The 26,126-nt window shown below is 36.0% G+C and overlaps 1 protein-coding gene across 3 annotated transcripts in view; it reads right to left on the reverse strand.

Moving 5' to 3' along the window:
- The window catches only part of Wdsub1 (WD repeat, sterile alpha motif and U-box domain containing 1), a 44,633-nt gene extending 26,173 nt beyond the window's left edge, over positions 1 to 18,460 (reverse strand). Inside the window, exons 1-5 of one of the 3 annotated variants that reach the window (XM_046462321.2) lie at positions 18,180 to 18,460; positions 15,519 to 15,940; positions 13,474 to 13,658; positions 8,417 to 8,509; positions 4,994 to 5,087 (exon numbers count right to left, since the gene is read on the reverse strand). In XM_046462321.2, the coding sequence (XP_046318277.1) occupies positions 4,994 to 5,087; positions 8,417 to 8,509; positions 13,474 to 13,658; positions 15,519 to 15,916 (770 nt within the window). In that variant the 5' untranslated portion in view covers positions 15,917 to 15,940; positions 18,180 to 18,460. Of the gene's footprint in view, positions 1 to 4,993; positions 5,088 to 8,416; positions 8,510 to 13,473; positions 13,659 to 15,518; positions 15,941 to 18,053 lie in introns of all 3 variants that reach the window. The other 2 variants (XM_046462319.2, XM_046462322.2) reach the window with 2 other exon arrangements.
- Positions 18,461 to 26,126: the final 7,666 nt, after the last annotated feature.

The raw sequence follows: 26,126 nt of genomic DNA on the forward strand, positions 1-26,126 counted from the left end.
ATCTTTATGAGCACTGCATTGGGAAGACATAAATTGTTAGTTAGTGTACAAAGGAAAAAGAAATGGACTGAGTTTTGGGAAAGGTGATCTCAAGCCTCATTCTGTTGGTCACTACTGAGTAAAAGAAGGCTGTTCATTTAAACCATGCCTGATTCATAACAATAAAACTCCAGCTAATTTACTTATAAAATAAATAAAATGTAAATAAGCATATTTTAGAGGAGAAAGAACACTCAGTTCCCATCTCTTCTAGAATAAGATTACTGGCCTCCTCCTACTTCTACTTAAAAAGAAAAAAATGACATATGACTAGAGAGTTTGGGGGTAAGATGCCATACTCAGCTGTGTGTGTGTGTGTGTGTGTGTGTGTGTGTGTGTGTGTGAGAGAGAGAGAGAGAGAGAGAGAGAGAGAGAAAGAGAGAGAGACCAATTAGCCCTTGCAAGAGAAGTCTGCAGTGGACGATGTTGCCAGAGCTCAGGAGCAAGTTAGTTGCAAATAGTCACATTATCTACTCTATCTGTGCTATTTCTTTCTCATTGGTTTTCAACTCAAGACAAAGAGGGTTTTTTGTTTTTGTTTTTTTGTTTTCTTTCCTTACAACACCACCAGGGATCAAACTCAAGACCTCATACATACTAGGCAAGAGCTTTACCACTGAGTTTCATTCCCAGACCTTTCCACTTTATTTTTGAAACAAGAACTTGCTAAGTTGCTGAGGCTGGCCTCAAACTTGTATTTCTCCTGCTTCAGCCTCCCAAGTCACTGAGATCACAGTTATGCACCACAGCACCTGGCTCTTTACTTCACCTTTAATGCTATCTCCTATAGTTAGGTCTAGCACCTTAGAATTGATTTCAAAATTTCATGAGTTTTTCTAAATATAGTATATAACGTTTGAACAAGTTTTGACAATATCTAGTTTCTCCGTCATTTCTAGTCTCTTTTTTCAGTGTTATTCCCCTATTTCTTTTTGTGTTTATCACACATCCTATGGTTAGGATGCGGTTTGTCCCTCAAGGGGTTCATGTGTTAGAGTCTTGGTCCTCAGTATGCAATATGAGAAGTGGTAGGACACCTAAGAAGTGAGGCCTGGTGGGAAGTCCTTAGGTCACTGGATACTGCCCTCAGAAGGAATTAAGGTAGTCCTTGTGGAACCCTGAGTTGGTTCTCATTAGAGCACATTGTTAATAAAAGCCTAAGCCTGACCTCTGACACTGAAATGCTGTGTAGTTTCCTCTCTTGAAATGTGACCTCTTTCTTCTACATGGATTCCTGTCATTTTGAGTCCATCTACCATACGCTCCATGTAAGTGCCATGCCCTTGAACCTCCGGAACTGCAAGCTAAATACATCTTTATTTTTTTAAATAAAGTTACCCAGACTTGGGTAGTTTGACATAGTAACAAAAAAATGGACTAATACATTTTAATCTACTCAATTTCCTGCCTCTTAGAATGTGCTTTCTGTTCACCAATCCTCCTATATTTCCATAATTAATTTTATACTGCCTTTTACATAGCCACCCATATCTATGATTGACATACTTTCCCTTTAGCACACCTTCTAACTTGCAATTCTATTCTATTCTCTATTTTGCCAATTTACTTACTTAATATTCACATACCACCATCTTATCCTGTTTTTCACTATCTCCCTCTTTCTCACATGTATCCATTCTATCTTATCAATGATTTTCAGTCACAAATGGAGTCTCTCTCATTAATAAATTGGTTTGTTCTTGTGTATCCACATATTAGGTATGGTTTAAACATGTCTGTTGATTCTTCTAAAAAACTGAAGTGCTTTTTTATTTCATCAACTTATAATTCCAACTCATTCACTTAACTGAAATATTTATCCAAATAAATAAAAAATATTCAGAAAAACATTTGAATATGACTTAGAGCAACATTATATACCAAAAAACTTAATAATATGAACTTCCATTTATCCATAATGACTGTGAAAGGTCATTTCAGTTAATGCTAGTTACCTGAAAGTCACATATATACAAACTGATAAAGAATTATAATGCTATAAAACAAACAAAAAACAGTACTGAGTATCACTTAACGCTTTTTCCATGATTCAGAAGGTAAGGAAATGTTAGGATCTTGCAGTGTTAATAGGTTGTCACCATAAGTACTAACTATTTGAAAAGGGACTTAATACATGCCTTCAAGAACACACTGCCTTGAACATCCTTCTATAGGCCCTGTTGCAACTGGGTAGAGAGCTTAGCACATTAAGACGTATACCCATCTTGTGAATTAAGCTGTTCCCTCAAAATAACAAAAGAAATCCAATTTTGTTTGAACTTTACACTGACTTAAATTCTAAGTCAAAGGAAAATTATGATTTTTGATGAACAATAATTATCTTTTGAGATAAAAGAGCCACATTAAAATAGTGGCAACAAAACTGTTTGGCTGACATATGACCAAGTGTGTTTTTTTTGTAACAAAAGTTGATTTAACATTTAAAAAATCACTGTAATTCACCCCACTAAAAGAATAACAGAAAAAAATTATGGTCATCTCAAAAGATGCAAGGAAAAATAAATAATCTGATGAAACAGAAAACACTCATGATTAAAAAATTAACAAAAAAAACCTGTTAATTGTATATCCCCCAACTACAATGATCATATCTAATAATGAAAGTTTTCCCTTTGCCTTAATCAATCAAACAACAATGGCTGTCATCACTATTTCCATTACCATAGCAGCATTAGCCAGTTCAGTAAGGCTGGGAAGATATTAACGGTATTAGAATTAGAAAGGAAAAGAAAAAAAAAAAAAAAGGAAAGGAAAAAAAAAAAAGAATTAGAAAGGAAAGGGGTTGGGGTTGTGTGGCTCAGTGGCAGAGTGCTTGCCCAGCATGTGTGATGCACTGGGTTCGATTCTCAGCACCACATATAAATGAATAAATAAAATAATGGTCCATTGACAACTAAAAAATTTTTTTGTAAATTAGAAAGGAAAGGATAAACCCACCATTATCTACAAATTTTTATACACAGAAAATCCAAAATAATAAATTTTATAGATAAATCCATTGTATTTACATATACATTTTCTTATACCAGTCACAACTTTTATAATGAGAATGACAAAACAATTAAGTGCCTAGAAATAAGTCTAATAAAAGATAAGCAGGATTTCTACATGGAAGACAATTGTTGAGGGAAACTAAGACAAATAAATGGCAAAATACGCCATATTTATGGATTATAAGACTTGGTATCACAAAAATGTCAATTCTCCCCCCAAATTTCAACTGATCAGACTTTATATAATCCCAACTAACACCCAAAGAGATTTATGTATGCGGAGCAGAGAATGGGAATCATTTGACAAATGATTCTAAAATTTACATGGAAGTGTCAGGAGCTAAGAACAGTCAAAATATAAAGCCTTATAAAGAAAGAGTGGTATTATAGCAAGGATGAACACAAAAATAGACACACTAGCAGGGTGAGAAACAGACCCACATATACATGGCACTGATTTCTAACAAGGGATCACAGTAAGTGATGATGAAAGAGTAATCTTCAGTAAATGGTCCTAGGACAAAAAGCCATATAGAAAGAAATGAAGCTACATTCCTAATCCACCTAATACACATAAACCAATTTTGTGAAAGGAAAAACAATGAAGGTTTTAGAAGATAACATGAAAAAAACATCAAGACCTCAGAACATAAACTAACAACACTAAAATTATGAAATTTGAGAAGGCAAATCTAGAAGGTGGCAAAAGACATTTACAACACATATAACCAACAATGATTCATGTGTAGAAATACACACACACACAAACACATATTTAACAAGTCAATAATAAAAAGATTGGGGCTGGGGATGTGGCTCAAGCGGTAGCGCGCTCTCCTGGCATGCGTGCGGCCCGGGTTCGATCCTCAGCACCACATACAAAACAAAGATGTTGTGTCCGCCGAAAACTAAAAAATAAATATTAAAAAAAAAATTCTCTCTCTCTCTCCCCCCCCTCTCTCACTCTATCTTTAAAAAAATAATAATAATAATAAAAAGATAACCTGTAAGATGGGCTGTGGTTGTAGCTCAGTAGTAGAGTGCATGCCTAGCATGTGTGAGGTGCTGGGCTCGACCTCAGCACCACATAAAAATAAATAAAGGTATAAAACAATACAATAATATTATAAAAAAGTTTTCTAAAAAAAGATAACCTATAAGAAAATGGGCAAGAAATATTAAAAAGCAATTCATAAAGAAGAAAATACAGGGGCTGGGGATGTGGCTCAAGTGGTAGCGCGCTCGCCTAGCATGCGTGAGGCACTGGGTTTGATTCTCAGCACCACATAAAAACAAAATAAAGATATTGCGTCCATCTAAAAAAACTAAAAAATTTTAAAACAGAAGAAAATATAAAAGATCAATAAACTTCTATCAAGTTCCAACCTCACAGTTTTGGGGGAAATACAAATTAAAACCATAGTAAGATAACCCTATGAACCCATCAGAAGAGCTAAAATTTAAAAGACCCACAATGCCAAATACAGGTTAGGATAAAAACATTACTATAGGAGTATTAATTGTTCAACCACCAGGAAATAGCTTTGGTTTTACCTCCACACAACAGAATATTATACAATCATGAAAATTAATGACTTATTATTGTAATTAAATGTAATAATATAAATAGATATTATAAGCATAATGCTGAGTAAAGGAGGCTAGACACAAAATAATTCACATGGTATGATTTGTTTTAAAACAGTTTTAAAAGAAAAAAGCAGTACTTTCTACAACCTGAGGTATTGTAGTCAGAAAAGTACACTAGAAGGAGAGGGTTTCTAGAATAGAACCAGCAATATTTGATTTCTTGACCCAAGTCATGGTTACACATGTAGGCATCACAATAATTCATCAAGCTAACCTTTTATGCTTTACGTGCTTTTCTGATTATATGTTCCATTTTATATCAAATGGTTTAAGAAAATTAAAGAGCTTACCCCGAGACTAGCATCTGCCCATCATGGGAAAAAGCACAAGCCAGAACAGGAGCACAGTGCCCACTCAGTATACTTTTATACTTTAATTCAAAGCCTGCAATTAATGAAGTGAGAAAAATTAACAAGCTGACCATGCTTAGAATTTTTAAGTCAACCCTATTTAACTTATTTATTCAATAATCTTTAAACACCTAAAATACACAAAAATTAAAAATCCTCATGCAGCTCAGATATTGACACATTTAAGCAAATAACTGGAATGCAATGTGATTAAGAGGCTTCAAAAATCTCAATAATGAATTGAAAAATGATGTGCTCAGAAAAGGCTAGACAGGGTAATTTTATAACTACCAAATTATTTTTAAAAATTTAAGCTATACCACAAACAATTTTTAAAAGAAAACATGTAAATTTTCCAAAAGACTAAGAAATCCAATGCTTATAATTTTGTAAAATCTCACATCAGCAAAACATTTTCCTATTCTGTAAGTAACAATAACCAATAATGATTTTCTTATAATTCTAACATATCTGTAACACTCCTACAGGTATGGTTAACCCTGAAATCCTTTTTATGCTTTATAGAATTACTGAAAAAAAATATCACAACTCTTACCTTTAACATAAACTAAGGAAATTCAATGTATTAGTGACAAATTATAAAAATAATTAAGAAGGTTTTATTATGTCTGATATATTTATAAATTTCACTTTTCCCACCCCAGGAGCAAAGAAAAAAGTGAAATTTATAAATATATCAGACATAATAAAACCTGCTTTGAAGTGTTAATGGTTCCTAAGGAGGCTATCAAGCATTTAATTAAACAAAAGGTTATTAAAGCAGATAAAATTTTCAAGCTCAAAACAGGAGAAAAAACTATTTACCTGGAAGAGCAGATTTGGGCATTAAAAGCACCAGTACTATGTGCTAGAAATACAGTGAATTTCAAAAGCCTTTCATTTTAACTAACACAGGAAAAATATTAAGCTATAAATCAGATGAAGACTAGAAAACTTGCAATATGACCCTAATGATTTACACTGCCATGTATACAACCATATTTCTAACTACTCCTCCCCACAAATAAGAAATTAAAATAAGATGCACATAATTTCTTAATAAAAAGGCTTTAACTATACATTTATATACTGTTACATGTACTTTGTTTTGTTTGTTATACTGGAGATTGAACCTGGGGCCTTCTACCACTGAGCTACATCCCAGAAGTTCTGAAATAGGGTCTTGCTAAATTGCCCAGGCTGGTCTCAAACTTACATCCTCCTGCCTCAGTGTTCCAAGTAGCTGAGACTGCAGGCATGAGCCACTATGTCCAGCTTGTTATACTTAAAAGTTACTGTAAAAATATTTTACAATGTGTGAAAAAAACTTTTCTTTTGAATAGTTAGTCAGGATAAGTGTAATTTTGGAAAGCCCATATACATTATTGTATTTATTGTTTCTTACCAGAATTTCACTCTGTACAGAAAGAGACAGAAGGAAGAGTTAGGAGAGACCAGAAAGTAAAGGAAATTTCATCCTCACCAATAGGACATAAACTAAAAGGATTACTACAGGCAACCTAAGAGGCAATAAATAAATTTCCACTGAAAAGGAAATGTATTTCTTTCTTAATAAGCCATTCTCAACATACTAGTATAATTATGAATGACAGAAATGTAGTTTGTGATTCAACCTAAAGCCTATTAGGTAACAAATAATAAAACAATTTGGGGCATCTGAATCAAGATGGCCAAGTGACCACAAAATTTCAGTCTCCATTAAAAAAATAATGAATAAATTAATAAAGACATAAATGTACATGGATGAAGAGAATCGGTAAGGAGGCCATCAGCAAACTAGAAAGTGAAACCAATTTTGGGAAGGCCAAAAGCAGAATAATTGATGAGGCAGTACAGAGGAATAACAGCACAGAGTACAAAGAGAGGAGGCTATAACCAGAGAAGAAAGTTATTCTATTCTAGAGAACCCCTCAAGACTTAGCTATCAGCAGCCAGAAAAAAAAAAAAAAATCAGAATGACAGATATACACTTGGAAACAAAAAAATTTAACTGAAAGTCTGCACATGAGCAATCAGTGTCTGCCTCCAGTTCCTCCCTAATCCCATCCCTCAGAGCCAACACAAAAGCCAGCTGCTTAACCTCCCAAGCAAAGTCTAAGACAAATAATGATTGCACGGAGAGCCCACAAAGACCTCCACCCTCTTTGCCTTCCACCCCTTCACCTTAAGAGCCAATTACCCATGTCTTCATCCTAAAGAGAAGCCAGCAACAACAAACGCATGGGCACAGAGTATCTGAACATTTTACTATCCAATTCCTTTTTTCTTATTTTGGTTCTGAGGATTGAAGCCAGGGGTGCTCTACCAGTCAATTATATCCTCAGTCCATTTTCTATGTTATTTTGAGAGAGGGTCTTGCTAAATTCCCAGGCAGGCCTTCAACTTGTAATCCTCCTGTCTCAGCCTTCCAAACTCTAGAATTAAAGGCAAACTCCACTGTGCCAGGCCTTACTGTTCAATTCTTAAATGGAAATAGAATACTAAGGATCACCAGCCATTTGAAGAAGCTAATATGAATGAGAAAGATCAAGGTAAGCAAAAAAAAAAAAAAAAAAAAAGAAGAAGAAAAGAAAGAAAGAAAGAAAGAAAAAAGAAAAAAAGGTCAAAGAGCAAACAGAGATGATCAGGAAACAGAAGGGTACTTAACAAAAAAAACCTACTAAATCACAGCTTCAAGATCTCACACTCATAAAAAAGATGCTATAAAGAGCAAAGATGAACTTTTAGAATTTGAAAATATGGTTAATGAGATAAAAATTCAAAAGAAGGTTAAAAGAAAATTCTCAGAATTTTTTCCAAAAAGTAAATAAACAGAATAGGAGAGAAATGGGAGAGGGTCAGGGCAGACATAGAGAATCAATTCAGGAGGTCTAGTTCAACTGTTGGGAGTTATAAACAGAGAAAAGCAGAAAGGGCATCATTAAAGAAATAACATGAAGGAAGAGCATATTCCAAAACTGAACAAAATAAGCTTCTACACTGAAAGGCTCACCTGAGGTGACAGGATAATGCAGGGGGAAAAAAAAAGCTCACATACTACCAAAACACAGTAACTACAATGAATAATTTAAAAATATGGGAGTAAAAATGTGTACAGAAATTGTTTTAAAAAATCATCAAAAGAGATGAAATAAATAAAATACAAACTGGTGAATAAGAATCTGTGTAACAGAGGTAGGGACCAGGTTAGAAGCAGCAGTGAACATCCAACTTTAAATCATATGTATATATCATTTTGATTCAAAGTTTCTTGTAATTGCTTTCAGATTACCTTAAGTAAATAGGTAAAACAGAAATCTTATTCATTTCACAAATTATGTTAGAGAAAACTTGAAAACATACCTAAGACATGGCTAAAAGAAACAACCCAGATTTTGACTTGGCAATCCTGACCACATGATGCCAATCGAAAACACTGAAGTCCTTGTTCTCCATCTGAAACAGTACATTTGTTGAAACATAAACACAAAGAATTGGGGAAAGATTTAAATCAAAAAATTTCAAAATATCCGTTAAAGAATTTCCTTTTAAATAGGTATCTTATATAATGTTAAGCCTGTAATTTCTATAATAAAATGCCTTTAAGACTATAACTCACCAATATTGAACCATTAAAGTAGGGCACATTCAGCCAGGTACAGTGATGTGCCCCTGTAGTTCAAGATACTTGGGAGACTGAGGCAGGAGGATTTCAAATTTGAGGGCAGCCTGGATGACTTAGCTGGTCCCTATCTCAAAATAAAAAGTTTAAAAAGGGATGGCGATGTAGCTCAGTGACAGAGCACCCCTGGGTTCAATTCCCAGTACTATAAAAAAAGAAAAAAAAAGTGGGGCATCTTCCAACTCAATTTTAGAGTTTATGAGTCTCCACTAATGGAAAAAATTGGGAAGAAGAATCAGTCATAAGAATATTCATGGTTTGGGCTGGGGATGTGGCTCAAGCAGTAGCGCGCTTGCCTGGCATGCGTGAGGCCCGGGTTCGATCCTCAGCACCACATACAAACAAAGATGTTGTGTCCGCCGAAAACTAAAAAAATAAATATTAAAAGATTCTCTCTCTCTCTCTCTCTCTCTCTCTCTCTCTTTAAAAAAAAATATTCATGGTTAATCATTCCCAACTTAACTATTTTCTGATATGCCAGATTTCCTTCCCTTCACTCCTCTTTGAAGTACTAGGAATTGAACCAAGATACTAGAATAGGCTAGGCAAATGCCCTACTACTTTTTTTTGTTGTTGTTGTTGTTACTGGGACTTGAAGCCAGGGGCATTTAACCACTGAGTCTCATCCCCAGTTCCCACCCCCCCACTTTTTGAGACAGGGTCTCACTAAGTTGCTTAGGTACTCGCTAAATTGCTGAGACTGACTTGGAACTTGCAATCCTCCTGCCTCAGCCTCCTAAATCGCTGGGATTACAAGCATGTGCCACTGCACCTTGCCAAATGTTCTACTTTTAAGGACATCCCCAGCTTTTTTTATTTGAGATATGATCTTGCTAAATTGCCCAGGCTGGCCTTAATTTGCAATTCTCCTGCTTCAGCCTCCGGAGAAGCTGAGATTACAGGCATGCACAAGATGCCAGCTGATAAATCTGTTCCTTAAAAGCCTATTCTGTAATTCAGTTGGAGTAACAGTAAGAATTTATTTTACATTGATTTAATCAAAGGGCAGAATTATATAAATCCAAAATAACATCAATTCAGCTCATTTTGTAGAAAGTATTATACAATTTAGGGGCAGTAATCAAATAAATTTGGAACTTTAAAAAAAAGTCACTAATTTATGCTTAGAGAATTTCAGCATATCACAATATATCTTCCAGATTAACTCACTAGAATTTCCACCTAATATCACAGATGGAGTTTCATCAGAGGCAGTTTGGCCTCATATAAAATAAAACATAATTACATAGTATTAGATTTACATATTTGGGTACATAAATTTTTCCTACAGACTCTGTCTCACTAAAAACACACATACTATATTAACTCACAACAAATTTACTTCCATTTCATTACAAGTTTTTCTAACTCCATGAGACTTCCACATTTCAAAAGCATTTTGGTTTATGCAGCACAGGTTCAGACAAGGTATAACTCTTCACAGATTATAAATGTAAGTAATTCCTGATCATTTCTAAGTCTTTCATAAGGTGAAACATTTTACCCAATAAATAATTAATGGTAACGTATTAAACTTGTTAAGACACCTATTTTTTTCATTGTTTCTTGACTAAGTAGATCCTTTGTAGTTAATTCCTAAGTTGCCATAAGTAATGAGAATTCAGCTAAGACAATCGAAAATTATAGAACATAAAACATGCCAATGCTCAATATCTAAATATAACATTTAGAATATACAGGAAAAATATTTAAATCTTAATAATAATCCAATCCAAATGTTATGGTTTGTAGATGAGGTGTCCCTCAAAAGTTCTTGCGTTAATTCAGGAATATTCAGAGGTGAAATAATTAGATTGTGGGAACTGTAACCTAATTAAGTCCATTCTACTTTGAATGGACTAACTGGTGGTAACACAATAGGCAGGTGGGGTATGGCTAGAAGTGGCAGTTCACTAGGGGCTCTTCCCTGAAAGCATGCATCTTCCCTATAGCCCCTTCCTCTCCTCTCTCTGCTTCCTGGCCACCAGGAACAATGGAGCAGTGATTTTCAACCATGCCCCTCCACCATGATGTTTTGCCTTACCTTGGGCCCAGAGCAATGACATCAGCCCACCAGGGACTAAACCTCTGAAATTATGAGTCAAAATAATTGTTGTTCTTAGAGGGGTATTTTGGTCACAGCAATGAAAAACTAACACATCAATTTTTCTTTGCCACTTAAAAACTGAAGAAATCAATTATCCTAGAGCACAAATGTGATTATTTTTCCTTATTTGAGCAAAATTTCATAAGAAGAGCCAATATGTTGTAAATTTTACAGATATTAACATACACCAAATTAACAAATTAAAATTATATGCTTTATCTTTCAAGTAAGTAGTTTCCATAAATTCCCATAATAATCACTTTTAAAGTATATATCAGTCTGCTTCAGAGAATGCACATATTAGGCCAGTATCTATTTCAACAGAAGCACTGAAGAAAGAACATAGACCAAAATGATACTGAGAGAAATGTTACTTTGAAATACACTGTAAAGATAGGATAGGGATATGCATATTGCTTCAGAATCTTGGCCTGGTTTAGTGAACCTTTCCTGACCTCAAAAATGGCTGATAGTTTACTCAAATACTAGCTACTACAATAATGGTATTTCATTGAAAATCTACTTTCAGATCACTCAGAACCAAAAAAAAAAAAAAAAAAAGAGACGAGAAGAAGAAGAAACCTAAATAGTCCCCACGTTTATATAATTTTTAACAATTCATTGAGTGCCTACAAGATACAGAGAAGAGGGCTGGGGTTGTAGCTCAGTGGTAGCATGCTTGCCTAGTATGTGTGAGGCACTGGTTTCGATAATTGGCACTTCATAAAAATAAATAATAAAAAAATAAAGGTATCGTGTCCATCTACAATTAAAAAAAATTTAAAAAAAGGTGTAGAGAAGGTACCCACAGAGATGGAAGAAATGGTTCTTGTTATAAATAAGCCATTATTCTTAGAATAAAACAGCATAAAACAATATATTAAAATAAATAAAATTAGGGAATTAATATTAATTCCCTAATAGGAGAAAAGAAAATATATTAATCTGCTACATGATGTTAAAAGACTAAAAAATTAAAAATTTCAGTGAAAAACTGAAAGAAATACTGCTCACCAATCTGTACCTTGATTTCAAGGCCTATCTACATTTCACGGCACAGTGTTCCAGCCAACATGAAGAATACAGACCCAAGCATATCTGCATGGAACTTACACGCTAATAGGAAAAATGCCATTAATCATTATCCATGTATAAACCAGGAGCAGTAGGGTTCACCTATAATCCCAGGTACTCAAGAGGCTGAAGCAAAAGAATTACCTAAGCCCAGGAGTTTGAGGCCAGCCTGGGCAATATAGAGAGAACCCATTTCAAAAATTAAAACCAAAAAAATTACCATATGATTAAATATGTAATTAAAAACTGTGATACTTTTGTAAGCACTGTGTAAGAAAAATAAAGTATACAAATAAAAGATTATATCAAAATGATAGATTGAATGCAAAGAGTAAAAGCAGGGGAGGGGTCATCTGAAGTGATTTTTCAGCTAAAGCATGACTAAAGAGAAAACCATGTGAAGGGTCACATTTAAAATCCTTGGAAAAAAGAAATACCAGTGTGGCGCTGGGGTTACGGCTCAGCAGTAGAGCGCTGGACAAGGCCCTAGGTTCGATCCTCAGCACCACGTAAAAATAAATAAATAAAGATATTGTATCCAACTACAACTAAAAAATAATTTAAAGAAAAGAAATACCAGTGTGGCAAAAGAGAATGCTAGAGGCCAAGAATGATTTAAGATTAAATTGAAATAGAATATGCAAGGTTCCTACTCGCTTTGCCCTTTGGATTTGGGACTTTATCTTACCTTAATTATATCTTAAATCATTGATGGGTTTGAAATATGGAATGCTGAAAACATACTATCTACTATCTGGACGAGTTGCTGAACAATAAGGTAATAACTAGCCATATATGGGTACTGAACATTTGAAATGTAGTTAGTCCAAACTGAAATGTGAGACAATATACACACTAGACTTTGAAGACTTATTACAAAAAGGAAAAATATTTAATAATTTCTATTATCAATTATTAAAATAATACAACAGATATATCGGGTAAAAATACATTACTTAAATTAATTCGATCTACTAGGAAATTTTTAATTTACCTATGTGGCTCTCATTACATTGCTATGGATAATACTGATCTGCAAACAAGTCTGGAGAGAGCAAAAGCAGAATTTCCATTCTCACATAGAGAATGAAAATAAAAAAGGGAAACTTTCCAATTATCTGTTTAATACCAAGAGTCTATATTCGGGAGTTTTGTTTAATCTTTTTTTTTTTTTTTAAATTAGGTTGTCAACATTTTATTTTAAAAAGTTAGTTTTTGAAAAATCAAATAAGTAAATGGGAAATGCAGCTCATTTCCAACTTTTTAACTTCACATTTCTATCTGAGTATCAATCTAGTGTATTTAAAAAATCACAGTAAAACCAATGGGGTCAAATCCTCTAACTTGCCATATTCTAGGAATCTGAATGTATTATACCAAGATAAATCATCCCTTACATATACTAAAAATAGTGTTTTTTTTTATCTAAAGAGAGAAAAGATGATTCCTCAAAAGGAACAAATTTACTAATGACAATATGAAAATGAATGAAAGGGCAAAAAGTTACACAAATTACAAACAGGAATTTCTAGTGCTTGAAAGGATAAAATAACTAACCAGAAACTGGCTGTGAAGAAAAATCGCAGCAGGTTATACCAAGATCATGTGCTTTTTCACTATGCAGACACCTCATTTTATCATCCCACACTGTTAAATCTCCACATGAGGAGCCAGTGACAAAGAGGTTTCCATTAGGAGAAAATGCACAGGCCATCAAGGAGCCATCCTTAACACTACTGCATCTGAAATAAAAGCAAAAAGGGGTGTTTTCATTTCAGAGCATCTTTGACTTTATATTACAATCTCTAACAGCAACATAATATAACAGAAAGAGGGTAAATGGCTATCACTTCAGCAAAGAGAAAGGGCAACCTGATGCCTACAGAAAAAAAAGTATCATTTATGTGTTATAAACTGAGATGTGCTTTCTAAAGTTATAGGAGGATTTAAACATCTTAAAGTGTTCAAGTGTAAATTATAGGAATATGAACCAATGTCCACATCTCTCCATATCTTTCTATTTGGCAAGCCACTATGAACACATTAAAATCTACAAAACTTTAAAAAAGAGCAATTACAATCAACAATAACCATAGCCATATTTTTAAAAAGGTAATATGAAGCCAGGTACCATGGCACACTTCTGTAATCCCAGCAACATAGGATGAGGCAAAAGATCACAAGTTCAAGGCCAGCCTAAGTAACTTACAAGACAATCTCAAAATAAAAAAGGAATGGGGATGTAGCACAATGGCAGAGTGACACTGGTTTCAATTCCCAGTACTTAAAAAAAAAAAAAGTAATATGAAACTATTTAAATGTAAAAACAAGTTACTGAGGTCAAAAGCACTTGCAACTTCTGTGTTAAAATCACCCAGACGCAATAGTAGGGCTTTTTATTTGAAAGGAAAATGTTATGAACAAATTACTATCTCTTGGAAAAAGAGGAAAGCACTATGCAGACAATATTATTTTCTCAATTAGAAAAAAATAGAATGATGAGAACTATATACATTGGGGAAGATATGCTATAAAGACAGAAGTCATCACCTAACAAGTGCAAAAAAAATTCCTTGGCTATGAGATGAATTTTATTCATATAAAATACATTTTGCTTTTATGCTTTCCCATCAAGCTAAGTGTTTATATAACACCACTTAAAACACAACAGCTTCTTAAACCGTAACACCTAAACTTAAATGAGCAACAGTTGACCTTCTGACATTTGTGCTCTGAATGACAGGGAATAAGAGAAGGGATAGGAACATTAGGTTATTTTAACTCAGTAAGAATGAAAGTCTCTGTTTTTAATGTACTTAATGTTACTTAAAAGTGTAACTTCTAGTACATTTTACACTAATATAAATAAAAATTTATGGTTTTAATTTGGTAAGTTGCAACATAATATCACTAGTGTAAATTGATTGATGTATTTTTTTTCCCCAAAAGAGTCTTTTAGGTGGGTCATGCCCTTGGCCCCACAACCCTTGCAGAAATAGTCACTACATTCTTTCTTCCAGGCTTAGTCAATCTACTCAGCAAGAATTCTAGCTAGGGAACTAGTTGTATCTCCTCAGCAGGATTTACCTACCAATACTTTACTATTGAAAAAATAAGTGACAAAAATAAGCCTAAAATTACTGAGCCTAATTCAAAAGGCTACTTTCTTTGCCTAATACTTATAGCAAAAATCTACAAAAGTCTAAGAAGATTAACCCTTACCTTTAAAAATATTGGAAATTTAAAACTCTCTCAAAGGCAAACAAAACTACCACAAGAATCATATTAAACATTTGTTTGTTTGTTTGTTTTTACTTTCAACAAATAGGTCAAAATATTATTCCTGGGGCTAGGGTTGTAGCTTAGTGATAAAGTGCTTGACTAGTATGTGTGAGGCACTGGGTTTGATCCTCGGCACTGCAAATAAATAAGTAAATAAATAAATAAATAAATAAAGATATAATAACATTATAAAAACTATATTAAAAATATATTTTTCCTTATGCTGTTTGACAACTACCTGCTTCAGAAGATCATTAAAATATTTTGCTTTCTGCTTTTTTACATCTTGCTAAAAATGAAAACGATTTAAATATTCATACCTATATGACTTGTATGACTGCGCATTCCACAAAACAACAGTTCCATCAGCTGCACCCGATGCCAAACAAGTGGAGTCTGGGGAAAACCGGCAAACCCTCACGGGGCTACCACCGGGCTGTTGCATCACTGCCAGAGTCTGTCCATTTTGAGTACTCCACAGGACAGTGGTACCATCTGTTGAACATGATGCCAAAATATGTCCTGAAGGAGAGAAACAGCAGCAGTGGACAGCATACGTGTGGAACTTCAATGGAGAGTATGGCAGTTCAGTAAAGTCAATTAAGGAGTACAGGCGAATTGTTTTGTCCAAGGAGCAAGTAGCCAAAAGGGACGAGGAGAAGGCACAGCAGTTGACATCGTCACCATGATCAGCTAGTGTGTGAATGAGTTTCACCATATTCTTTATTTAAAGTAAAACCACCTGCAATTTTTAAATAGGTAAAGATTACATAACCCTAGGAAACAAATAATAGCATCTCAAGTCAATATAAGAGTCAAAATCAAAGAATTTGCTCAAAATCAAAGAAAGAAATATATTAATATTTTTGAAGGAAAATCCATTACCTAGGATGAGGATAATTTGGAGGAACATAAAATATTTACAGGACTATAACCTCTGATGATGAGCATACCTACCATGGTCATATCAATAAAGCTCCACAACTCTTGACAAAGAACCTTGATAAATAACTTCAAACCAATTGGATGTTGAGCTTTCAAAACCTCAGGAACTTATTTCATCTTTGAAAGCCCTTCCCTAATTCTCAACATTGCCTCATTTTAGATCTCAACTCAAAAATATTCTTCACTTTCTTAACACTGTCTCAGCTGCTCCTTCCACTGGGTGGAGCTAAGGCTATTTGCTCTGCCTTTAACATGCAACTGTAGGTTTTACATAAAAAAACTAACAAAAATTAAAATTTAAGTGGCTGTGTTGAAAGCCACGTTATCGTGATTTGTCATCATGTCGGATAAAGTGTAAGGTACAAAAAACTTGAGATGAGTAACTAATTCTGAACAAGTCGAGGAAATCAAGAGTGGCAAAAAAAAAAAAAAGAGACTATACTCAAAAACAAATTTATGAATTTAAAATAAAATCTAGCCAGGCATGGTGGCACACACGTGCCTGTAATCCCAGCAACTTGGATGCTGAGGCAGGAGGATCAAAAAGTTCAAGTTTGAGACCAGCTTCAACAAATTAGTGAGACCTCCAGCAACTTATTGATACTGTCTCAAAATAGAAAAATAAAAAGAGCTAGAGATATAGCTCAGTGGCAAAGCACCCCTGGGTTCAAACCCTAGTATCACTACCATCACTAATAATGATAATGATGATGATGATGATAATAATAATAATAATAATAATAATAATAATAATATCCAAACTCCTCCCCATGACTCATAAAACCTTAAATGATTTGATTTTTGCTTGCCAACTTCTCAAATTTCAACTCCCTGGCCAAACTCATTCTATTCTTTCATTTTCATAAAGCAGTTTGCTTGAGCTGAAATAATTTCTCCTCTACTATTGGGATCCTATTGCTCACTGAAATCTCAAATTCAGTGTCCCTCCTCAGAAATGGTTACCCTAGCTGAAGTGGCCACTTTCTTAGTTAAGACATCACCCCCATTTTAATTATCAGTGTAGCAATTACCACTATCAGATATTTTGTTGAATTATTTGTCTCAAGACACTAGAACATGTTCTTGAGGAGGTATTTAATGTATCTTGCTCACTCTGTAACCACAGCAGCCTCAGCCCCTATTATGTGTTCAAATAACTATGTGTTGAATATTTTTTTTGTTAAATCCAAGTGAGTTTTAGCCTTGAAATGCTATATATGGAATATAATTAGAAAATAAAGCCATCAAAACTTTTTTTTTTTTTTTAAGTTCTTCGCAGTGGAAAAATGGTGTAGAAAGAGGCAGTATTCAGCCCTGAAGGACGAGAATAACCTTGGCCTGTAAGATTCTCTGGTCTTATTTACAGAAATCTCTACTTTAAAAACAAAGAAAGAAAATTAAAAAAAAAAATAGTCATGACTTTCCCCATCTTCATCTTATCCCAAAAGTTCAGGCTCTTTTTCTGGTCAAATAGTTTCAGAGAGGGCAGGAAGCATAAAAAATTCTGGTAGATTATCGCCTGTATTATTGCGCTGAAAGCAATGAAGATCAGGTGGTGCTTTCTGGAGAACTTCCAAATCCCAACTGTCGAGTGCACACAGGGTATTTCCCAAACTCACTCTGGCTCCCACCACTTCGTGGCACTCGGCCCCTTCGGCGGTGTGAGGCGGTACAGCCTTAGAAGCAAGGGATGGTGACCCGCTACGTAGGTCTGAAAAGCGCATTCAAGCCTACCTCTCTCTACCCGTCACAGATGTGGGCGTCCCGCCCGGGCTCAGCTGTCATGCTAACGCTACACCTCGGGGCAAACTCGCTCAGTAAGCCACGGTCGACACACGCAAGCATCCTCGTCCAATACAAACCAAACCCTAAAGGCGCCAGACACCCCTAAAATAAAGCCCGCGACTTACTTCCCTTGCACCAAAGAGTTTGCCCAACTCTTGAGCCGGCTGGCCTCTGGGAGGAGGCGGCCTCTGGAGCGTGCGTTTACCGCGCGGCTGACTCGCCCTGCTCTGGGCTGGGGCTTGCACCCGCACCTGCCAGCCGAGGCGGCACAACAGCGCGTCCCTGCCGTCGAGGTCCCGGTCCGGTCCGGTATGCTGAGAACCGATTCCGGAACACCGAATGGTTCACACGCTGCCAACAAGGAAGCACTAAGGGCGGGTAGCCGCGGCGAAGCCGGTCAGTGGGCACGGCCTCGCTCACCACGACGAACGGGAGGGCGCGGACCGTGCCGGGCGGGCGGCGCAAGTCACGTGAGGTACAGGTGAGGCCCGCAAGGCCTCAGCCCAGGGAAAATCACCGGCGGAAACAGGCCCCGCCCTCAGGGCTGCTCGGCGCATGCGTGCCCTATTGCCTCGGACTGAGAGCGCTCCTCAGTATTCTGGAGTGCGCGGTAGAGGCGAGTTCGGACTTCTGAGACTTTAGGTAGCAGTTTTTTCTCAGTTGAATGTAACACCTAATTACATTCTAAAGTACTGCCAAACAGTATTCATGAATGAATCCCTGAAATGTGCTTATGAAGGGACACCGCATCTATATGTATCCAACCTTAAAATTTTTAAATCTCCCTTTGCTTTACTATATTTTTCCAGCCTACACTGTCTTGGTTCTCCTCTGAAACTTTTCAATTGGTTTCTTCTGTTTATGCTAGTCTTCGGTGTCCTCAACGCAGTGTCCTCAACGCAGTGTCCTCTGCCATTGCCTGCATGCCTGGGTTTCCCAAAGCTGTCTGTCCTGCACTGGCTACTAAACCCCCTGACCCAGTCCTGAGGTTTCCCTACCCACCAGACTGGGCTCAGTGGCTATCCATGTATCCCCTGACCCATTGTGCATTTCTTCAGCCTTTCCCCATTGTAGACTGCGGGTTCCCATGGGTAATTGACTACACAATTGCCCTACCAGTACATTAAAATATATCAGCCCTAGGAAACCAAAGACATACATTTGAAGAGTATTAACCTAAAAATGCTCACATTTAAAGATCATGGACGATGATTGTAATGGAAGACTAAAGGGGAATGGAAAAATCAAAATTCATGATTTTGTGAAATTCTTGTGATTTTTAAATTATCAGAGTGTATCATGATTGTAGACCTTGAACACCTAATTACATTCTAAAGTACTGCCAAACAGTATTTTTCAAAATCAAGTTTGTGATCATGTAAATAATAAGGCTCTCTGTAAAAAAAATGTAGAAGATATAAATAAGAAAATAAATAGCTAATAATCACACCACTCAAAGATAAAAAAACCCTCATATATAGTTATAATATATAGTTATAATAGTTTCTTTCCTTTGCTCAGGTAAATATCAACAATTTGACAAAAACTTCTCACAAACTTCCTTTTTAACATTGGAATTTGTATCCTGAGCACTTTCCATGCTTAAAATTTCTTCATTAGCTTTATTTATTTTTTTCTAATGCCTAATATGGAAACACAGCCTGATTCATATAACATTTTCCTTATTGCTAGATGGTGGTTTCAACATTATTCAACATGCTCTTAGTATAGCTAATGCTGTATTAAACATCTTTTTACATAAATCTTTATGGTTTTGTTTTGTACATAAATATTTATCCACATTTATGAACATATACTTAGGATATTGTTATATGGGAATGGAAATACTGAGCATAACGGTGTAAAGATTTTTGCTTTTTGAGCATTACATAGTGGTTCTTGTCTCTCCATGTTCTTGTCAAACTTAAATAATACTTTCTCTTCACTAATGTGATGAGCAAACTGGTTATACTATTCTTTCAACAAAATATATGAAAGAGACCTCTGCCTACACATACCAACAGTTTAACACAATGACCTTACAGCCAATAAGGCCATCTTTGCCACCTCTTGCAGTTTCAGAGAAGGAAGTCCTACTGTAGATGATCTCTAGCCTACAAGATTGCAGTTTGGGAGATATTCTAAAATATCTTGCTAATACACTCTGTAAATAATTTATAAATTTATAAATTGAAACAATTTATAAAGATAATATATAGGAATTTTTAAAAATAGTTTTTAGTTGTAGATGTACACAATATCTTTATTTATTTTTATGTGGTGCTGAGGATTGAACCCATTGCCTCACACATGCGAGGTAGGCAGTCTACCACTGAGCCACAGAACCAGCCCCAGTATAGGAATTTATAGAGATCTTGGATCATCTTATTTCAGGACACAGAGTTCTTGGAACTTAAAGGTATTAAATATTTACATATTTTATGCATTCCTGACTTTAATTGTATATTTGTTTAATAAGAAAAATCCTGCTTCTTATAATAATTCTACTTGAGGAAGATAGAAATTTTCAATGATACATTTAAAGGAAAGCTAATTTTCAATTAGATAGTAGGCAGTACATGCTCTCAAAATACAATTGCAATGGGAACAGAATAGGTGTGAAGCAATTGGTTAGGCACTAATTAAAGTGTGTGGTCCAGGCCAGGCACAGTGGCGTACCATGCCTGTAATCCCAGCAGCTCAGGAGGATCATGAGTTCAAAGCCAGGGGTTGGGGATGTGGCTCAAGTGGTAGCGTGCTTGCCTAGCATGCGTGAGGCACTGGGTTTGATTCTCAGCACCACATAAAAATAAAGATATTGTGTCCACCTAAAACTAAAAAAATAAATATATATTTTTTTAAAGTGAGGCACTAAGCAATTCAGTGAGACCCTGTCTCTCAAGAAATTACAAAATCGGGCTGGGGATGTAGCTTAGCAATAAAGCACCTCTGGCTTCAATCCCTAGTTAAAAAAAAAAGTAGCTCAGAAGATAGAGAGAAATGATAGGCACTGGGGAAACTGAAAGATGGGTGCAGGAATGGGTCCTAAGTAAGCCAGAAGCCTGGACTTATTTAAGCTGAGGCATGAACTTAGGAAATGCCAGTTTCACAATAAATAATCAGAGAATATTGGGGTTGTTTTGCTTAACAGCAAACCTGACATCAGAGTTTCTGAAATGTTGGGAAAGGTAAAATTCAAGGTATAAAAACTCCCTTGAAGTGTTTAGTTTAAAAAGCATATTTGGTCTAACACATATGGTATATGCATTTGTATTTGCATGTATGTTATGCATTCTAAAAAGCTTTTTAAGACATGCCTGAAAATTGCCCAGGAGTTTTCTCACATCTGATGCAATAAAGCACCATCCACAATGGTGAACTCTGGGGATCTGGGAAGCAGTAACTCTGGGTTATGCTGTGTTATCTTCGAAATCATGTAATGTTCTCTCAGTTCCCCATTATCATTTGCCATTAAATAAACTTTATGCTTTCTAACTGGCCGTCTTTCCATTAAACTATCCATAGTTCTGGTGTACCAACAAAGTAGCAAGAGTTTTTTCATTGTTTTTACTTTCCAGTATTATTAATGCTTTTAAGAAAAATCAAGATGTTAAGAAGGCATTTTTTTAAATACATTTTTAGTTCCAGATGCATGATTTTGATTACCTAAAGAAGAAATTATTACAGACACTGATAAATCAAATTTAATTAATAGTTCACCTTAAGAATTAACAAATCATGCTTTCAGTTTATTGCCCATAGTAGTCTGGAATACAATATTTTGATGCTAGTCTTCAGGATCCTGTAGTATCTTGTCAATCAATTGGCCAAATAGAATTAGGTCTCTAACCAGATTATTTGGTATTAATATTTCTCCATATTTTCAGTAATGACTTTCCAACAGTTGACTGATTTTTGGCCTAAAGAAAATCAAGATAGCAGGGCACAGAGACACATGTCTGCAATCCTAGTTACATGGGAGGCTGAGGCAGGTGGATCACAAGTTTGAGGCCATCTTTGGCAACTTAGATCCTGTCTCAAAATACAGTTACAATTCCTTTAAATGTCAATTGAAGTAAGAATGAAAGCTAAAATTAATACTAAAAAAATGTAATTAGAAAAAGAGCTGGGCATGTAGGTTAGTGAGTAGAGGACCTCTGCATTCTAGGTTCAATCTTCAATATTACACACACAAACACAATTAAGAAGATCAAGATATTCCTTTAGTTTTATTTTCTTTTTGTAACTTGAAGAGGAAAAGACAATTATCAGATTTTTAAATATATAATTAAATGTCACCTACTGCAGATTATATTTTTCAAAAATGACTGAAAGAATATTTTCCATCCTATATGCTCTCCCAGAACTTTGCCACTCACGCATGAAGAAATATTGGGATTTTTGTTGTTTTGCTTGCTTGCTTATTTGTTTTTAATAAATTTGAGTTTTGCTTATCTCATGTGTAAACCTTTCTCATCTATAAAATGAGAATAAAAATACTTGATTTGCAGAGTTTCTTAGAATTAAATGACGACTCAACAATTCCGAAGAGTATTTCAGATACCTTTTATAGGATGTTAATGATTAGTTGATATTTTTAAATGAGGATTTTTATAATTAAATTTAGACATGAAGAGTTAAAGGAAGTTAAATAAGTTTCTCTACTGAAGAACTTCTTAGACTTTATTCCGCAAATATCCATAATTCTCTTAGAGGAGTAATAATTTGCTCAGCATTTCCCAAACTTAATTTGATCTTTTCATGTACTCTCTCATAAAAATTCCATGGAACACACTTTTGGAAAACACTAGATTGTGTGTATAGGAACCCAATGCATGGTAACTAATTTCTAAATTCTTTAGCATTGCCTAGAAACACTGTAGTGGATATTTGATATTTTTCCTGCAGAGCATTCTTTCCTCTTCTTGGGTGACAGCATCCACTTCTTCCTTTGAGGAATTGCTACTCTCCCATTCCATGAGATCCTAGTAGCACTGTTAAAAATGCCCTCGCTGGTACCTCCTCCCCTGTATCCCCACTATGCAATGTGCCAGGGTGAAGTATACAGTTGGTCAGTCTCTCCTAGGAGTTTGCATCTTTTTTTTGGGGGTGGGGGCTGGGGATTGAACCCAGAGGGGCTTACCCACTGAGTCACATCCCCAGCCTTTTTAATGTTTTATTATTTTTAAAAAATCTTTTTTTTTTTAAGTTGTAGATGGACACAATACCTTTATTTTGTTCATTTATTTATTTATTTTTTGTAGTGCTGGGGATTGAACCCAGTCCCTTGCACATCCTAGGCAAAGCATGTGCTCTACCACAACCCCAGCCCTTAATGTTTTACTTTGTGATACAGGGTCCCACTGAGGTGCATAGGGCCTCGCTAAGTTGCTGAGGCTGGCTTTGAACTTGCAGTCCTCCTGCCTCAGCCTCCCAAGTTGCTGGGATTACAGGGATGCACCACTACTCCCAGTAGGAATTTGTGTTTTTACAATCACCAGGATACAGGGAAATATTCTAGTTATTCCAAAGGCAGGACCTTAAAGAGGCTCTGCTGAAGTTCCTGCTGCTGAGACTGAGAGGACTGTTTCTTCCTGTCTTTTCCCAAGCTTGCTTCTCAAACTGCAGCTACAACCTCATTGTTGTCAAGGATTCCCAAACTTAATTTGATCTTTCTTTCATAAGCCAGACTGATTTCATAAGCCAGACTGATTTGGAATCTGATACAGCTCTGTGTTCTTGTCCCTTAGGCTAGTTAACTTTCTGTCACTTGTGAACAAAATACCTACCAAGAACAACTCAGAGAAAATGTTTCAGAGGCGCAGTCCATGGTTGTCTGTCTCCAAGGCAGAAGCATCATAGTGGAGGGGTGTAGCAGAGGAAAGCTGCTCAGCTCATTGCAGTCAAAGAGAGAAATGAGAGGCAGAGAAGGGGACAGGGACAGATATAGTTCAAGGCCAAGTCCCCAGAGACTACTTCCTTCAGCCACACCCCACCTGCCTACAGTTACCACCCACTATTCAAATTATTAACCCATCAAATGGATTACAGCACTGTTGAGTTTACAGCTATCATAATCCAATGTTTTCATCTCTGCACATTGCTACATTGCGTAACACATGGATCTCTTTGGGGGACATTTTTTTTTAATCTAAACCGTAACTGTTGAGAGCCACAGCCGAAGGGGCCCCAGCAAACTTCCAGCTGCCAGCTGATGATTGGCTCACAGCGGCCCCAGCAAACTTCTAGCTGCCAACTGACTCTGCGGTGATGCTCATTGGGTTGTTTCCCCACCCTTTCAGACCAGGGAGCTGCTCATTGGGGGACTTTTTTTGGCTCCACCCACACAACCCAGCCAATCGGCCTCAAGAGCAGGAGGAGTGGGGGAGGTTGAGAGGCTTGTGGAAAGCCAGTGGTGGCAGTTGGGCTCTGAAGGTTTTCCTGAAGAGCTGTGTGGTTTGGCATGTGTGTTCTAAAAATAAAGTTTGTTTCTTTTGACATGTAGCTCCTGAATTGTGCCCAGCCAGACTGCAGCACATAACATTGATGAACACCTGCTTAGCTTTACTGCCTCTCAGTTGTAGAACTTTGTCTCTTCTAGGAATTTATCCATTATCATCTAAATTATCTAATCTGTTGGCATTCATTTGTTCAGAGTATTCACTCTCCATCCGCCTTCAGTACTGGGGATTGAACCCAGGGGTGCTATATCCCCAGCCTGTATTTAAAATTTTTATTTGAAGACAGGGTCTCACTAAGTTTCCCAGGGTAGCTTCGAACTTGCAATCTTCTAGCCTCAACCTCCTAAATCACTGGGATTATAAATGTAAACCACTGCACCCAGCTCATAATATTCACTTAAAATTTGTGGAAGGTCAGTAGCATTGACCCTTTTTCATTTCTGAGTTTAGTAATGTAAGCCTTTGTTTTCTCAATCAGTATAGCTAAAGTTTTCTGTTTTGCTGATCTTTTCAAAGAACCAGATTTGGTTCTATTGGTTTTCTTTATTTTTTTGTATTATGTTTCATTAATTTTTCCTGTAATCATTATTTCCTTCATTATGCTCACTTTAAATTTATTTTGCTCTTTTTCTAGTGGAAAGTTAGGCCACTGATTTGTAATCTTTCTATATTTTTTTCCACATGGGCATTTACAACTATGAAAATTCCTCTTAAGCACTGCTTTGCCTGAAACCCATTAATAAAAGCTACTACTCCTACCACTCTGCTCTGGTGGAGAGATGGAGATAATAGCATATATACACAAGTCTGTAATGGCCCAGAATTTTACTGGGTCAAAAGCCACTTTAGCCCCTTCATTTTTCTTGGTATAGTCATGTCTTTTATCATTACACATCTTTCCTTTGAACTTAGGGTAAAATATATTGCAGTCTTTACTGACCATGACAGATCACTCCAGTTTGGTCTATTTGCTTTTCTAATATCCTCTTCATCTTTTATCATATATTCCTCTATTGTGCAACCTAGTTCTTTTCTAGGATACCTTCTTCTTTTTTAAAAAAAAATTTGTAGCTGTAGATGGACAAAATGCCTTTATTTGCTTATTTTTATGTGAAACTGAGGATCAAACCCAGTGCTTCACGAATGCTAGGCAAGCACTCTGCCTCTAAGCTACAGCCCCAGCCCTCTAGGACACCTTCTTAAGGATATTAAAGTGGCCCTATTAGGTCCACTTTTCTTCACCCTTATATTCCAATCGTTTGGTAGCCAGTCTGTGAGTATTAGTTAGGATACCCTAAGATATGATGCAGTTATAATGGAATCTAATATCTCAGTGACTTAAAACAACAAAGGTTTATTTCTTGATCCTGCTGTATGTCCATTATGAATTGGTAAGGAATTCTGTTCATCATACCTAATCAGGAACCTAGACTAACAGAACAGAAGCCATATGAACAGTAGTTGCTGTGCTAGAGGGAAAAGCAAAACTTAAATGCTTGGCCAGAAGTAGACTACATGATACTTGCATTCAGAACTTTTGGGCCTAAACTAGCTTGTCACATGGCCCCACTCAAGAATAATGAAATAGGAAATACAATCCCATCGTGTGTGTGCAGGAAGATGGGAAAATGGAAGTATTTGATTTTATGGTATTCATGACTCTACCAGATGGCAGGCGCTGTGTTCCTTTAAAGGGAATGAGATCAAAGTTAGAGAGCAGAGAAAAGCAATCTGGAG

This window comes from Marmota monax, unplaced genomic scaffold, assembly GCF_021218885.2.
Source record: "Marmota monax isolate L192 unplaced genomic scaffold, Marmota_monax_Labrador192_F-V1.1 WCK01_AAM20220418_F8-fsc00129, whole genome shotgun sequence".
Taxonomy (NCBI): domain Eukaryota; kingdom Metazoa; phylum Chordata; class Mammalia; order Rodentia; family Sciuridae; genus Marmota; species Marmota monax.